General features: G+C 51.6%; 5 protein-coding genes across 5 annotated transcripts; 4 read left to right on the plus strand and 1 right to left on the minus strand.

Annotated features, from left to right (window-relative positions):
• Positions 1–47: 47 nt before the first annotated feature.
• Positions 48–1028, plus strand: LDX57_008287 (dihydrodipicolinate synthase family protein; the record flags this gene model as incomplete). Its single annotated transcript, XM_046090010.1, has 1 exon — positions 48–1028. The coding sequence occupies one exon, from the start codon at positions 48–50 to the stop codon at positions 1026–1028; it is 981 nt and encodes a 326-aa protein (XP_045945982.1).
• Positions 1029–4119: 3091 nt separating this feature from the next.
• LDX57_008288 (uncharacterized protein) lies at positions 4120–6174 on the minus strand (the record flags this gene model as incomplete). Its single annotated transcript, XM_046090011.1, has 3 exons — positions 4120–4400; positions 4499–5493; positions 5540–6174. 3 exons carry the CDS (start codon positions 6172–6174, stop codon positions 4120–4122), a joined length of 1911 nt encoding a protein of 636 aa, XP_045945983.1.
• Positions 6175–7079: 905 nt separating this feature from the next.
• On the plus strand, positions 7080–8044 carry LDX57_008289 (uncharacterized protein; the record flags this gene model as incomplete). The annotated part of the gene is made up of 4 exons (XM_046090012.1): positions 7080–7366; positions 7423–7547; positions 7597–7927; positions 7981–8044. 4 exons carry the CDS (start codon positions 7080–7082, stop codon positions 8042–8044), a joined length of 807 nt encoding a protein of 268 aa, XP_045945984.1.
• An 811-nt stretch (positions 8045–8855) lies between these two features.
• INV1 (Invertase) lies at positions 8856–10447 on the plus strand (the record flags this gene model as incomplete). Its single annotated transcript, XM_046090013.1, has 2 exons — positions 8856–9027; positions 9078–10447. 2 exons carry the CDS (start codon positions 8856–8858, stop codon positions 10445–10447), a joined length of 1542 nt encoding a protein of 513 aa, XP_045945985.1.
• Positions 10448–11977: 1530 nt separating this feature from the next.
• On the plus strand, positions 11978–15019 carry LDX57_008291 (basic helix-loop-helix domain-containing protein; the record flags this gene model as incomplete). Its single annotated transcript, XM_046090014.1, has 1 exon — positions 11978–15019. The coding sequence occupies one exon, from the start codon at positions 11978–11980 to the stop codon at positions 15017–15019; it is 3042 nt and encodes a 1013-aa protein (XP_045945986.1).
• Positions 15020–17076: the final 2057 nt, after the last annotated feature.

Consider the following 17076-nt stretch of genomic DNA (forward strand, 5'->3'; position numbering starts at 1 on the left):
AAGCAGCCCTTCCATCTATTCCCATTCCTCCCAATAAGCCACTCAAAATGGGCTCCCAAACCACCTTCCCCCACGTCCCCGCCCCAGGCGTCTGGTGCCCCGCAATCACCTACTTCGACCACTCCACCGACACCATCGACTTCGCCTCCCAGAAGAAATACTACTCCTACCTCTCCACGACCGGCCTCACCGGCCTCGTCATCCTCGGCACAAACTCCGAAGCCTTCCTGCTGACGCGCGAGGAACGCCGCGCCTGCATCGCCGCCGCCCGCGAGGCCGTCGGCCCCAACTACCCCCTCATGGCCGGCGTGGGCGCGCACTCCACCAAGCAAGTGCTCGAACTGATCGACGACGCGGCGGCCGCGGGGGCAAATTACGCATTGGTCCTTCCGCCCGCGTACTTCGGCAAAGCGACGACGATGGGCGTCGTCAAACGCTTCTTTAAAGACGTTGCGGCCAAATCGGCACTTCCCGTCGTCGTGTATAACTTCCCCGGGGTGTGTAATGGCGTGGATCTTGACTCGGAGACGATCACGGATATTGTCCGGCAGAGCGCCGCCGAGAGACCCGATGGGAAGAGTAACGTCGTCGGCGTGAAATTGACCTGTGCGTCTGTCGGCAAGATCACCCGGTTAGCGGCTACGTTTCCGCGCGACGAATTCGCCGTTTATGGTGGGCAGTCGGATTTCTTGATCGCTGGGTTGAGTGTCGGCTCGGCGGGTTGTATTGCTGCGTTCGCGAACGTGTTCCCTCGTGTCTCGGCGGAGATTTACCGGCTGTGGGAGGCGGGTAAGAAGGATGAGGCGATTGAGTTGCAGAGGAAAGCCGCGTTGGCGGAATCGCCGTGTAAGAGTGGGATTGCGGCGACGAAGTATGCTACGGCTGTGTTTACGGCGCCGAGGGCCGGGATTGAGGGTGCGGAGGAGAAGTTGAAGCCGAGGACGCCGTATGAGGAGCCGGCTGGGGCGGCGAAGGAGGGGGTGCAGAAGATTATGGGGGGTGTGGCGGTTTTGGAGAAGGGGTTGTAGGTTTTCTTTTTTGGGGAGTCTGTTGATTAGTTCTACTATGTGGCTTTTAGGAATTATATTTATAGATATGAATACATGGTTTATGCATACATATATGACAGTGTTTGGTTTTCAAAGTCAGTGCTTAACATTGGTATCTCACTGAGTTCATATTAGGCTTTGTTCCCCTACATATGCACATGTTTCCAGATTGACAGGATTGTCAGAATGTTGCCCCTTGGTTCTCCAGTTAAATGCTCAAGAGTGTGGGTAAGTACCGCTACTCCGATCAGTCATCTAAATCTAGGCTCACGAGGAGGGGTCTAAAGAGACTATACATATTCGTAATACCACTCCCATGTGCAGTGTATCTCCCCTTCTTCGTAATCAGCTGTCTGTGATTATTAGGTTAACACAGAATCAAGCCAAATAGAGAGAGGTGATTCATACAAGACCATCAACAACGTAGTGCATCATTTCAGTTTCCTCTTCCATCCATCCGCATTGGCGTGGCGTAAGTTGGTCCCATATAAGGGTTTGAGCACGGTCGAAATCCCTCTCTGTTTCCTGTTGGATCATCATATTTCGCGGAAATAGATCCCCATGGTAGATTCCAGCCTTATGGATCTCGGCAAGGATCTGGCGAAGCTTGTGGACCCTAACCTTTGTAAAGGTTGATAAGCCAATCTCCCGCAAATTTGGTATGTATTCGAGCAGAACAGCATTAGGAGGGAGTTGGTTTGCGATGAAGTCCTCCAAATGTGGCGTCCATACTTCTGGCGTAATGTTTTCGATCAAGCCGTAGAAATCAGGGATATGTACACAGACCGTGGGCTTTCAGTCGGATGTAGGTGTTGCTCTCGCATTTAGAGATATTGGTTTCACAGTCTATTGGGTCAGCATGGGAAACTGGTGAACGATGATACCTTTGAGGGACCTTCTAGTCACATACCACCTTTATAATGCATTCTTTACCGCGCCAGCGGGTGAGGAAGATAGATGAAAATTCCGATTTCCTGACCTCCTTGACAAACACTATTGTCGATAGATCGATTTCCATGGTATCTGATATTGTTCGATGGGAAGGAGAGGAAACACAGATATGAAATGACACTAGCGGTAGGCAGATTCAGCAGGCTACTACTATCCCTACCTAATCAGCAAGTGTCTCATCATACTGGATATATCACTAGCCGGAGTGTGGTGAGCAGGCTGGGCGGGGTGACTGTATCTGGTTTGGAATTAGCAGGTGGTGTCGCCAGTGTTTTGTCGGCGTCTATCCACTAAATTGCCTGTAATACCCCTCTATGAACAGGCACTCAGTGTCTATCAAAGCAAGGGGTGTTATCATGTTGTTGGATGGAGGACCCGAATGGACGCCTCATGCCGATTTGGGACTAGCGTGGATAAAGCTTAGTGACTCCATATGTTACCATTCCTTCCCTCCTTTCTACATCATTTCAATGGCAGACCTCCGTCATGGTTTCATCTAACTCTGAGCAGCTCCAGATTCTCCCTACTACTTACAAGGAAGATCAAGGATATCGGACAGATGATTCCGAGCCATGCGAGCGGTCTGGAAATATTTTTCATACGGACGGTTTGAAATGGCACGTGAAGGTGACTTTCAAAGCGAAGACGGGTATCACCAAAAGAAGCGGTCTCCTTAGGTGAAGGAAAAAGCTGGAGGCCCTAGTATCCCTTATTGACTTCCGTTCCCTCCCTTTACTTCCCAATACGGTCAGCGAACTAGTCATCGAGAGGGAGTCGTATCCGTCGTGCTCCGCAAGACTGCCGATGAAGACAATGTACCAATCTGCGTCCAGCGAACCCATTGACACTTGTTGGGTATACACGATCCGAGAGGATGCCTCACGAGTACGGTATCCCGTTTACGACGTCGGTTCGGGGTTACCAACAATGTCTCTCTCTGATATTGATTGGAAGGAACAAATTTCGAGCAATGTCTTCCTAATTACGAGGACTGGAGGAGATGAAAAGTTCATTTACAAGACTGTGGAACATCCCTTCTATGAACCAAGCCATACGGCAGTTTTTCAACAGGAGTTACGCAATATCACACGCCTTCAGGGTTATCGGAATGTTGTTCAGCTAGTAGCTGTGGTGAAATCTCCAAGCCCGTTCATAACTGCGTCTTTCAGCGAAAATGTCGACGTCATTCACGGGATGGTGTTAGAGTATCATCCTACCGGGACTCTCGAGGACGCGATTCATCGCACAGACGGGAAAGGAACAAGCTGGAAGGCTTGGCCTCATCAGCTGGCGTGCGCATTGTTGCGATTATATGATTCATCTCTTGCTCATATGGATATTACACCACGGAATGTCGTTATCGATGCATCCACCGAAGCAGTTCTTATTGATATTGGAGTGGGCTATACATACGAAAACCTGGCACCCGAGTTTCGAAATGACTCCTCTCCCTTTGACCTTCCATTTGAACTGAGATGTCAAAACGACTGGTGGGCATTTGGAAAGCTCCTTGTGGAACTAGCATCTATCGAGGAGAACGGACCTGCTGGGCGCATCATCCGGAACCTTGGCGAAAGGTTATCGTCTGGCAATCCCGAAGATCGACTTGACATTTCTGAAGTTATCCGGCAACTATCAACATACTAGCTCGCAACAATCCTAGTCAGCACTCCCTTTCTTCGCATCTTTGATCACCCGCACCATGCATCCATGTCCTCTCAAACTAGCTATATTGCTCACAGTCAACATCATTCCCGTTGACATCGCCATCTCGTCCGCCGCCTACAACAGTCAGAGGAGTATGTCTACAGTATTCTGCAGTTAATGCACACCTAGGCCTCACGCATCGGTGGCGCCTATTATCACACCGTGGTAACCACATAATCAATGGCCTGTGCTGCTCGAGTGGTGTTTCGAGCCTGTTTTGCTCGCAGAATAATGCCGAATAGCGACTTCTTGCTGTGGCAGGAGGAATTAAAGGCTTCTATAGTCACACATTCGACTCTTCTCTGAAAGATTCACGACATTCTCTAATAAGATACCATTCATATATCATAGTGAATACCCTTCTTTCTAGGAACCGTCTAGAGCCCCAGCACAGCTCCGTCGTACCTTCTTTCTATCCAATATAAATCGGCATCTTACTATTACACCATTCCGCCGGGATCAACTTATACGGTCTTCCACCTGCACGCGCCGGGTTCTGGAAGATATGCGAGCGATTGAAGATAAGCGCACGAAAGTTCAAGATATACCAGGCTGCTTTCACGCTCTCTTCAAAGTCCTGGATCTTTGGTCTCAAAGGGGAGGTTTCGATCTGGTGAATGCGGCTGGGACTGATGACGCGGCGGACGACTTCCTTTGCAATGGGGGGAGCGTTGTCGAGTTGATGGTTTATCACTTTAAGGGGTCAGTTTGCATACGAGGTGAAAGGCGGTTTGGGTGAAAGGGGGTCTGTGTTGAAGGCAGATTGAGTGAATGGGACATGGGTGAGGTACTTTGGCAGTAAATCGGCCCCTCCGGCCAGCCCATCTTCTCAAGACCGTACATTTTCGCCGCCTTTCCCTGGGCGATATGATCGGTCGCTGAACCCCAGATCTTGTTGGCTTGGAGCATGTGCACGCGCACAAGTTCCCGGACTGGTTGACGGTCCGGAGAAGGGCGGTAGTTCGATTCGACTTGTTCCAAGACGTCGTCGATATCCTGCAGGAATGTCTTGGTCCAGACCTCTAGTCGCGCAGTACATTGGTTGTGGACTCGAGACATCGTAGCGGCGAGGATGACGGGATCGGCTTTTTCGACTATGATGGCTGGCTCGAAGGCGCCGTGGATCTCGTTGGCGATCTCTTGCCATCGATCCCAGATCCATTTGGCGTTGTCTTGTAGGTCTGGGGATGCGGCGCTGATGCTGGTGCTGGCTATTATCTCCTTCACGCGCTCCCGGAATACTACATAGGCTTCCATTACGTAGAGGGCGCCATATACGGCTGTGCGATGTGGCAGTCGCACGCGGATCAGTCGGCAGTTAGGCAGGAGAAGACACGGCGAGATCAAGGACATGAGCTGGTCGAAGCCGGTTTTGTGAGGGTCGGGTGTCTTGAAACTATTGTTCATTATTCGTCGCGCCTCTGGGTCTAGCGAGGCTATGTAATCTAGACAATCTGAGTCTGTGGTAGCCAGGACGTCATTCAACCCAAGCCGCTGATCGCCGGGGATGATGCCGAAGGCCAGTTTGTCGGCAGCTGTGGTGGGAATGGGCATAAATGCGTTTGTATAGGCAGATTGGTTTCCACGATCCCGTTCGTCGTGGAAGAATGTGATCAAAGTGCCTAGGCCACGGATGTCACTGGAGCTGATGATGTTGCCGTTGTCATCCTGTGCCTGGAGAATCCCCTGTAGAGGGTCAACTGCCGTCCAGTCTAGGCCGATCCGATGGCCAATAGCGAGTAGATCGCCTAGAGAGATGCTGGCGAAGGGGCGTAGGGCTTCAGGCCTATTGAGTTTAATGGAGATTATACATGAGGCTGACGGGGACTTACGGCATGAAGTCCCATGCGAACTCGGTCACTTCGACCGCTGGAAGTGTCATCCACTCGGATTGCGAATCAGTCTTCAGTGCTGTGAACCATGCGTTCAGGTTGGAGGAACTCAGGTCCCATATCCTCGCCTCAACATCTGCCGTCCCCTTCTTCTCGTTTCCTAGCCCGAGTTTCTGTGACGCCAGACTCCCATAAACAGCACCTTGGTATACCCTTAACTGTTCCAAAAGCCCCAGCCACGACGCCCTTAGGCTAGGAGGAGAGCTGTCATGTCTCCGATCGAGCAGAAATCGCCATTTATGAGATTTTCGATATTCAAGATATCGTTGCTGGTTTGGCAGCTTGTCGCTACCGACGAAATACTTCCCCTCAGGCAGTCCGGTCGGTGATTCCAACGAGAGATGCGGACTCTGGTAGACGGTTTGAAATCGCACTTCTCGCGGGATGAAGCGCTTTCTGGTCCCTTGGGCCCACGCGCCCATTACGGGGGATTGACATCGCCGGTAGCCTTCTGCTGTGGAGATATACTGTTGAGTAATTTGACCGATGGCGATCAATAGGGCGATTGACGATATGGAAAGAGCGGCCGCTGCGATGATGGTGGCTGCGAGGTCTGTGGCGCTCGAGTCAGACATCTCTCGTCGGATTAATAGTATATCTCAGCATCTTTGGTTTGGTTCCAGGTGAAGCAAATCGATTTTTTTTTAAAGTCGTTGGCAGCCTTGCTCTCAGGCTGAGCTTGTGTTTGACGGCGATGCTGATTGGCATCTTCGTAAAGCGTGTGCTTGGCGTGGCTGTCTGACACGAGAGGCAGTGCTCTTGTTGCTTTTTATGATGACGTTCGTGGCACCGCTCATACAGAGGATTCTTGTGGAAGTCGGCGAGCGATGATCTCAGAGTCGCATGGACCGAATATCAGGTCCGAGATCGGTTGTAGGATATTAAGAACAGTGGAGTAATTCAATCTGATTCAATATGACCCCCTATCTTCCAAGTTTCCTATGTCTTGGCTCTTCTTTTGCTTCATGTTCCTCGTGTAATCTTGTCGGAGGTCAGCCAGAGATCCCCAATCAAAGCAGCAACATCCAAACAATACCAATATCAACCGATCCAAACAATGTCTATATAAGGATGTCAATCCCCCTTATCAGGAGATCTTCGGTGTCGCCATCGGAAATGCAGTGGATTCAAGTGGATCATCCAATCCCAATCTCGATCCACTCATTAAAGCCAATTAGCGCGATAAGGCATGTTTCAAGCAAGTCCCACGACTCCTTAATATCCATCATATTGCACTCCAAGTTGCGTTTCTATTCGCCGTTTCACTTCGTTTCAGCAAGATGGAGCTGCATCGAGATTAACCCGTGTCTTAAAATTTAAGAAACCGGGTGTTCGCTGTTGAGTTCTGAACTTCTGAGCTTGTTTTATCGATAATCTTTCGTTCCTTCTTTTTGGTGTCGATCCAGTCACTCTTTTGATTTTTGATCTTTAGGTTTGATACCGTACATTCTTTTTTTTTTTTCCCTGCCTTTCTGTGAAAATGGTTTTCCTTCGCGATGCGGTTGCCCTGGCGGCGCTTTCTCTCGCGACTTCGGTCTGCGGTCTGCCAACCGAGTTGACTTCTCGGGCGGACTCGGTCAACCTGTGCGGTGTGCAGGATTATAAGATCCTGATGGGAACTCCGTGGATTGTGTATAACATGCTCTACAACAAGGACCAGATGGTCGGTACCCAGTGCACCGGGTATGACAGCACCAGCACGTCGAGCAGTGGCACTCAGCAGGTGCACTGGAACAGCAAGACGGATATCGACTATGTGAAGGCCACGTGAGTTTGACACAGTGCTGTGATTGAAGAATGCGATAGTGTGTTGACTCGCGCAGGGACAATGTCCCCAAGGGATACTCGTTTGTCGGGCTCACTCAGAACCTCGAGACCAAGCTGTCAGCGATCAACTCGATCCCTGCGTCGTACAGCTGGACGAAGACCAACACTACTGCGTACAAGGGTATGTTCCCTACTTTTCAGATCAACAGATAGAAAACTGACCAGAATAGGAAATGTGTGCTTCGACTTCATGACCAACGACAAGAAAGGCGACTCCACCTCCTCTTCCTCTCGCGAGCTCATGCTCTGGCTCCAGTACGAGGGCGGCCAGCTCCCCATCGGCTGGGCCAACGGAGCCGTTGCCACCATCGACGACCTTTTCGGTACTTCCTGGAAGCTGTACGAGGATGTCAACGAGGACACTGGCATCACCGTTAGCACTTTGATGCCGGAGAAGCAGTTCGAGGGCGAGTTCACGGGTGACCTCAAGGATTGGCTGCTTGCGCTGTCGAAGCTGAACCGATTCACTACCTCCACTTATGTCAATGTTGGAAATGCCGGGTATGTTTTCGTCTGTGCACATGGGGCTGTGCTAGCTGCTAACGACTTTTTAGAACGGAGTTCTTCTACGGTAACTCGGTCATGAAGTCCACCCTTTCCTTGCAGATTGATCTTTAAGTGGGCCATTCGGTCGACAGGAGATTCCTCGGACTGCGATGAGGCATTTAATACATTGCATGATGTTTGTGTCGGTGTGCTAGCTGTAGCAGCCTAGAACTGAGTAGGCGGAGGACCGATGATGTCACTCGTGTGGTTCTTCTGGACACTTCATAGCACTAATTCCATGCTATCTCATGTTAGTTGAGCTTTATGCCCCTCTGGGCAGGTCTGTAGAAAGTAAATCCTCCGAAACCCCTCTGGAGTAGCCGATGAGAGGTCGTGGGGTAGCCGGGTTTGCGGATACACCGACAAAACCCCGAGCTCTCCTCCGGACTTCGGTGCCAAGCGAGCACATCCCCCACGCGATTCACATCATGTTGCAGAGTCGCGATGTCTCGAGGTCTATGGTGATTTCTCTCACATGGCTTCAGATTGCTTCAGGTAGCTTCAGGTAGCACAAATCATGAGGAAGCAGTATGGGTTTCCGATATGTCGTGCCATTAAAAACAGACCATCTCGCAAGATCATGGTTCTGCGAATGGCATCATGGTGAGATAGTGGGTATCTTCAACCCCGCCCTAGGACAAACAACTAGGACGTACGAGCAAAAGAGTCTTTTCGTCTAAATCGTAGGTCGGACCGACATCCACATTTGATTCTGGGCTTGCTCCATTCGTCCTGTTGCCAATAACGTAGCAGGCTTTCGGTCTGACCAAGCCCCTCCGTGGTACAAGGTTCATTCCGGGATGTGAAGGGATGGCACATAAATAGCACCTCCCCGGAGGGGGTGCACAGAGTTGAGTTGAGCATCCAAAAACAGATTTGCAAAATGTTCTTCCAGTCGTTGGTTTTGTCTTCCCTGCTGGGGATTGCGCGGGCAGCCGATTACTCTGGAAGTCTTCGGCCTCAGGTCCATTTCTCTCCTCCTAGCAATTTCATGAACGATCCAAATGGTCTTTTCTTTGACAGTCAACGGGGGACATATCACCTGTACTATCAATGTGAGTTCTGTTCCTCGACATGTAATAAAGTCGGTATCTGACAAAACCAGACAACCCTTTCGAGCCGGTGGCGGGTAATCAGCACTGGGGCCATGCGACCAGCCAAGATTTGTACCACTGGACAAACCAACCCATCGCTATATCTCCTAGCAGCCCCGACGAGGGTATCTTCTCAGGGTCAGCAGTGGTAGACAGCGAAAACACGTCCGGGTTTTTTCCGAATCAAACCGATGGCGTGGTCGCCATCTACACCGTGGATACACAGGACTCCGAGACACAACACATTGCGTATTCCACGGATGGCGGCTACAGGTTCACCAAATATCAGCGTAATCCGGTTATCAACAGCACATCGAAACAATTCCGCGACCCTCAGGTGACTTGGCATGCCGAAACCCAGAACTGGGTCATGGCCATCGCATACGCCGAGGACCTGGTCATTGGCTTTTACACGTCGCCCAATCTCCGGGACTGGGCTCATGCCTCGAACTTCACACAGCCCGGCCTGCCGGGAACGCAATTTGAATGTCCAAACCTGGTCAAATTTTCCGTGGACCAGACGTCGGGCGAAGATAGCAAACACGTGCTGTTTATCTCGGTCAATCCCGGAGCCCCGCTTGGCGGATCGGGCACTTACTATCTGGTCGGTGATTTCAACGGAACGCACTTCACGACCGAAGATGAGCACGAAACTCTGTATGATTTCGCCAAAGACAATTACGCCGCGCAGTGGTACTCTGGTCTTTCAGCAACATCTCCCGTCTCGATCATCTGGGCCAGCAATTGGGACTACACCGACAAGGTCCCCACTGGCCCGCTTGAGGGATGGAGAAGCTCCACTGGCTTGCCACGAGTGCATACCCTTATCAATCTCGATGGAAGGTGGACCGTCACTCAGGCTCCTTTCGAAGATCTCTCGCCCGTAAGAGGGGGGCGACTCGCTGAAGAGAGTTTCGGGAATGACGAGGCAAGCGTGAAGTTCACCGACGTGTCGTCCAACGCGATCTCATTCAACGTGACTATCGACGGTATCGTGGCGACCGACCCGGCTGGGAAGGTAAACTTCAACTTCACCTCGTCCGCGTCGGGCGAGTATCTCGATGGCGGAGTGGTTCTCGACACCGGTCGCTTCTGGATCAATCGAGCGGGTACTCATGGGTTCACCAGCGCGGACAATGCCGACTTCACATCCATTTTCAACACCACCGTCTCGTCCTTGGATGGCGGATCGTTCAGCTTTGGTGGGGTGATTGATCGGTCGGTCTTCGAGGTCTTTCTCGAGCAGGGGGTCCAGGGAGGAACTATGACATTCTTCCCTACCGCCCCTCTGGATACGTTGACAGTTTCTGCGGAGGGTCTTGGTGAAGACACTAGCGTTAGTCTGGATGTCTGGGGTCTTAAGAGCGGTTGGGAGAAATGATCCGCGTGTTCATTGCACACTCCACCTCTGCAGGTTACGTCGGAAAATGGAGTCGATGACGTGGAGAGGAGATTAAATGTCACCGTACGGAGTTAGTCTGTGGTGTCGGCGAATGCTCTCAATGAAAGCATCACCAAGAAGGCAGTGGTGAAAAGGACACTGTTCGAAGTCCAAGGCCACGCACATTCATGGCCTTTGCATCACTCAGGGTTACGTTGTATATATTTGAAGTTGCATGCAGCACCAGAGCAGCCGGCGAGTCATTCATATATGCATTTATGAATACTAATGAGTCAAATGGGTGTATTTGAGAGTATCAATGATAGTCCCGAGTAATATCCGTATTCCGCAATGCCGTTCCATCTGGATTGTGAAGGGTAGAAGCACAGTAGAAGACCTCCAGCTCGAGAGTTGCCAAGTTTGTCTTGTTTGTCTGTCGCCCCGTGATGTCACGGGATCTGGCAGCAGTCTCCACTTTGATTGGTTTCTGTAGGCGGAGTGTATCTTACCCTGAATGACCATACCAGGCGTCAACTTCTGCCTAAATCCACCCAAATCCGCCCCATCCATCGTCACCGTCGTGACAATACCAGGCAGCTCCAGGCCAGTCGGCTTGCCGGAAATCGAGACCCGCGATCATACGACGTTCTGCCGCCGAGAGATGCCCGAGGCTCCCTTCCATTCTGCCTCTGGAACGACGTCCGTTGCAGCCATCGACTGCCTGCCATGCATCTTCCTTCCCCCCCCAAACTCCAATCATCCCACCCCCCTCCCTCCTTCATCCACACTTGCACATTTGCACACGTCCCTTGCCCCTGTTATCTCTCTGCTGTCTTTTCTGTTGTGACCCTCACTATTCCTCTTCATTCCCAAAATATTCCCAGGCGGAAGGTGCGGAATTAACTGTGGGTTCTTCCCGTTCCATGTGAACAGACTGAACCACGGCGCTCGTTTGACCCAACCGCCCAACAAGTTCTGATAAGATCTTAGCAATCAGGTAATCTTTTCCCCCTCTGCTGCCCCTTGCAGCCTTTGAAGACCATGCCCGGAATTATCCCTGACAATTCCTTCAGCTCTCCTCCCACGCCGGTCAATCATTCATCTCCTTTTCGTTCTTTTGCCATCTTGGAATTTGCCACGCGAAAAATAGAGCAGCATTTTCCTTTCCTAAGGAGACGGGTAGACGCCTAAACCTTACTCCACAGTTCGACTTTTAGCCTCCTTAGCGCACTCGGTTCTGGTTGATCATCAGTCACCTTACAACCAAGCCCACCTAGCCCGGTCTTCGACTTTCTTCCTTTCTCATCTCGCCAGGTACGCTGAGACGTGACTTCATCTGCATCATCAATCCAGAGTGGTCCTGTATGTTTGGTTATTATCATCGTTGACCTTCTGTCCTGTCTAGAACGGCAAAATTTCTCAAATCCCGCCAACCATCACACTCGTGCGGGAATTCGCTGCGACATCATCTTGCCTTCCCTTCTCCTGGCCAGTGTGCCTTGATGGTCCATACCCAGGCCGCTGGACACCATGGCTATGCCCAACATGGGTAGTGATTTCCAGCTTTTCTCCCCCGACAGACGTGAGTCTCGTTCAGAATCCATGTCCTTTCCCAAATCCGGCTCGGACGACTCGAGTCAGGACTGGACGCAGTGGATGAGATGGGACGATAACGCCTTCACCGAATCTGCCAAGGAGCTATCCCAGTCGCCTCTTGACTTTCCTTTCACCTCGCCCAATGCATCGGTTGGACAGCAAAGCGTCGACATGTTCCCCAAGAGCGACTTCTCTCCCGACGTGTCGCTGGACTGCGGCAACTTCCCCTTCGATTCCTTCATGGGCCAGGATTCTGGAGAGGGGCTCCCGCAGGCCCGATCGTCGATTGGCGGGGCAGATTTCCTGTCTGCAAACTCGACGACTTCCAATTCCCCCATGTCGCTTGAACGCGCCATCAACCGCAAGCGCAAGTCAGGTAGCGATGACGACGGTTCGACGGTTAGCGGCGCTGTTCTTCCGAATGGCAAGAAAATGCCGGCTAAGAAACGAGCACACAATGTGATCGAGAAGAGGTATCGCGCCAACTTGAACGAGAAGATCGCTGAACTCCGAGACAGTGTTCCGAGCCTGAGGGGCTCGAAGAACGCAAACGGTAATCTGGTCGAGGACGACGATGCTGAGGGCGTGACCCCCGCCAGCAAACTGAACAAGGCATCCATCTTGTCTAAAGCGACAGAGTATATCCGACACCTGGAGATCCGAAACAAGCGCCTGGAGGACGAGAACACTGCGTTGAAGAACCGCCTGCGCCAGGCTGATAAGGCGGTCGATCAGACCCTGACTTCGGCAGCATCCGTTTCATCGCCGAGTAACTATACCGTATCAACGGAGTCTGGCGCCAGTTCTTCTCCCAGCGTGTTTTCACATGTGGAAGACTCTCCTAGCGATCACTCTCCGAGCTCCAGCTATCCTTCCGAAGGTCTTATGAAGGTTCCCGATGCCTTCAAACGCATGCGTGCCGCGCCGCCAAAAGACGATGCATGGTCGCAGTCGTACATCCAGTACCCTAGCAACAACAACGGTAATTCGGCGTCTGTTGGAGGACGTAAACGGTCTCATTATCCTAATAAATACATGCTCGGAGCTCTTGCCGGTCTGATGATTGTGGAGGGCCTGAATAGCGAGAAGGACACGGAATCTTCCGCCAAAGGCCTTCTGGCCGTCCCCATCAATCTGCTCAAACATCTTCAGTTGCCCTCCAATGCCCCCTGGGCAGACCCTCTTCGGAGCTTTTGGTACTCTTGGCATGCTCGGGCCGTCTCTCATTTCCTTGTTCTTGCCACGCTGGTCGTCGGAAGTGCATTTGTGGTATTCGTTTATCTCTTCAACTCGGGCCAAAGCCGACAGAATCTCACGCCGAAGACGGCTCCCAAGTCCGACGCCACCATGTCCTCGAGCGACTACCGACGCCAAGCCTGGCTCACGAGCATCCAGCAAGTCGGCGTGCCGCGCCACACGTTCTTCCATGAGTGGTACGTGGTCACTTCGCGGTGCTTCGAATATGTTCTTCGGTGTTTTATGGGATGGCAGTTGTACTCCTGGGCCACGGGCGTTACTGAGGACGATGAGAGAGGCCGAGTGAAAACCTGGGACATTGCCATTGACGCTCAACTTGCTGGTGGTGATGCCGAAATTAGCAAGAGCCGCCTCGTTCTTACAATCTTTGCCGCAGGCACCCTGCCTAGAAGCCCAATGAGAATGATGCTGAAGGCCTTGCATTGCCGCATTTTGATGTGGCGTGTTGGAGTTCCTGGTTCGTGGACTTTCAATACGTCCAACGAGGTCGCTCGTAGCCTGGCACGGTATCAGTGGGATCTCGCTCGAGAAATGAATGCTTCTTTGCCGAAGGATGACCCCGATGCTCTTCCTAGTCACCTGGCGGCTTTATTGAAGCTTGATTGCGAGGTTGTCATGACCGACAGCGTCGTTCAAAGAGCCGCCAATCTCACCTGGAGCCGCCCCACACAGGAAGGAACCGACGACGACGAGGCCCTTCTGGACGTGGTGGAAGAAGACCCCGCCATTCAGTCCTCTTTGGACGCGCTGGCTGCGTGGTGGTCGAGTCACCTCCTGCAACGTGCGCTGCTCAATTATTTCGAGGCGAGCTCTGGCGGACCTGACGCGAAGAAGAGTCGCACTATCTTCAAGGCCAAGATCAAACTCGCTCTGGACGTGGCCCCTCAGCCGTCGGCGGCTCATACCCGTGCTCTCGTGATGAAGGCCGTGTTCTTCGAGCAGGATCGCGTGGCTAACATCGGATCGGTCCTTTCCGCTCTACCGAAAGAGAAGGGCAAGAATAAGTCCAACCAAACCTTCAAGTTTCTCGATTCCTCGCTTCCTGTATCTGTTCGTGAGGAAATCACGATCGCCGTTCGCTGCGCTATGATCGCCGCCGTTTTCACTGCACGCTCTACAGGCGACACCTCACTCCCCGCGTCGTTCACCGTCGAGAAGGCCACGAGCTGGTTCAACAAATTGCCCCTGGACCCGGTGGAGCTGACCTTGGTGGGCTTCGCGGCGGTCTATCATCTACTCCATGTTCTTGCCTCTGATACCGATTATCTATTTTCCTCGGACTCATCCTCCCCGTCGTCCCCCGTCTCCAAGGCACTGTCTTCTTCCGATGAGGCGGATGACGAGGAGCCGGTCAAGCAAATCCCAACGCAATCCATTCCGAACCTGGGCCGTGTGGCATCCGAGCTGATGTACTGGGCTCGTAATGCCTACAACCCCGCCTTCTACGGTTTCACTGCCAACCTTGTCAAGGTCATTGAATCCGAATGCACTTCTCTGTGCCATGGTGCAGGCGTTGACGTCACCGATTATTCTTGCATACAGGAAGAAAGGAGCAAGGCGAGGAAGCAAACCAAGAAGAAGAGATCGTCGAAACGATCGAGAGATTTCAAGGCAGATCTTCCACCGACGAAGAATCTACAGGCTGCTTTGGGCAATGATGACATTGCGCACGAAAGCCTTGACTCGCGCCCCACAGTACCTGACAAGATTGACACATAGTCACCCGAAAAAGACCCGAAAAAGGGCAAGTACTTATTTTCCTGTTTTACTACGAATTGTTATTAGTATCTATTTAGCTACATTCTGCTATACATCATGTGGGATAAACCGTGCTTGTTTGGAAAAGCCAGGTTTCGGTGGACGATGGAACATGAGATTGGCGATTGACTATTTCCTCGGAATGGCGTTATGGTTATGCTATTGGCCTGTTATGTATCTTCCCTCCAGGTCTCAATATCAAGTCGGATCAGGATCCAACATCTCTTGTCTGGTGAATTACCTGTTATAGACTAATAATGTGATGTCAAGATGCACAGTTGACAATTACTGCCACTTTGCTATGTCTCTGGTTCACTTGCTCCACTTGATGATTTTTTTCTTTCCTTACTGACCTCACGACTCCTGATTGACCCTGACTAGAATCCCTTACGGAAGGCCTGTCCTGTTTATTTGTTCCATCGTGCTCCACGCAGTGGGCCTGCTTCGAATCTCGACCTAGCGCTGCATGCAGTTAAAATGCCAGGCCTCAAGTTCTAGGCCCTTGTTCTGGCCCTCGTTTTCTCAAAGGCGTGGACACAAAGCCGCAACAGACGGTTTCTCCCACGCGAGTTTCAGAGCCATGGTTACGGAAAGAGATCAGATTAACCCTTTTTGAGGGAAGAGTTGCCGGTTTCTACAGAAGAATGAGCCTGGCCGGATACGGTCGTTTACGCTGACTTGGTGGAAGGTTTGCAACCGACTTTTAGATCGGTGAAAGTTAAACACGCCATCGCAAGGGTAAGCCATTAGAGTTGACCCGTTTGTCGGCTATCAGGAGTGGCTAATATGTCAAATCTAGAAAGAAAAGTTAAAAGGGAACTAGGTGGAGATGGCCATTGTCCGCAATGAAGCTTAAATTTGAGTGAGAGGGTTTCCCATCGGCAGCCCATCGATAGAAAGGCACGGTAGTATTGAGATTGACCCCGACCATGGGCGACTCAGGATCAGGCCGGAACGGCCAGTTCTCGTTTCTCCACCGGCTGAAGCCAGTAACTGCCCTTCGGTCTGCTTCTCCCCGAGGAAAACCTTGACCTTCGATCAGACACCGTAACGTTGCAATGGGCTCTTGGCAGTCTGATATGCCCCTGCATCACCGGTTGGCCCTGGGATGCAACAATATCTTTAACCTTGTTTTGTCTTTGCGATGTTGTATGGACGAGAGGCGTGTTAAGGCGACTTGCGCAATCCATTGTTCATCGAGGTGATGACGTCCGTCCCATGATGAATTCCTACGAATTATCTAGCGACTCACATAGTCACCAGTGCACACTAAGCCCATTAACTTGATTTTTCAATCGAGACAGAGGCTCATGTGGTCTTTCACCTGGACGATCTTCGAGCCGGACACAGGAATGCCGAATCAAGGGATGTATACGGGGTCGGATAGGATTGACACCCTGTGATGGCGAGCTACTGTCTGACTTGAGAGTTATGATCCATTTCGAATTCAACTGAGAGAGAGAAACTAGTTCGATGTCTCTAATGACGCATTAGATCCCACGCGACAACGGTGGATGCTTCGGGTTTGGCGGATGGTTTTTTGCTCCCCTTTTTCCGTTTCCGGCGCTGCTGTTTCATCGCGTTCAGTCCTAGGCGACGTTTCAACCACATCCACTCAGGTCTACCGCTCTATGCTCACAGAGGATCGTCAGAACTCGGGCACCCTGCCACAACGTATACGAATCTTGCTGATTTCCCTAGCCGCGTCGAGATAACACCCACCGGGATCGAGACAAGTCCATGACTGCATCCCTCACATTCCAACACATCATTTCCCCACATTCTCCTCCATCGCATGCGCCCGGTTGCCGTGGCCTTCCACTTGTATGGAATAAACATGAGAAGAAAAAAAACTTGGCAAGCAGTTCGCCCCAGTCCTCGCCTGGGGCAAGCTGTTCACAAGCTCGGGACTGTCAGGGAGTGGATGACGCATCCCTAGAATATATAATAAAACTGTATGGGGCACGTCATTACCAAGTGGGATTTCCTATATTATTTTCGAATGTTTGACAGGTTGC

This window comes from Aspergillus melleus, assembly GCF_016097325.1.
Source record: "Aspergillus melleus strain CBS 546.65 chromosome Unknown contig4, whole genome shotgun sequence".
NCBI classification, from domain to species: Eukaryota; Fungi; Ascomycota; class Eurotiomycetes; order Eurotiales; family Aspergillaceae; genus Aspergillus; species Aspergillus melleus.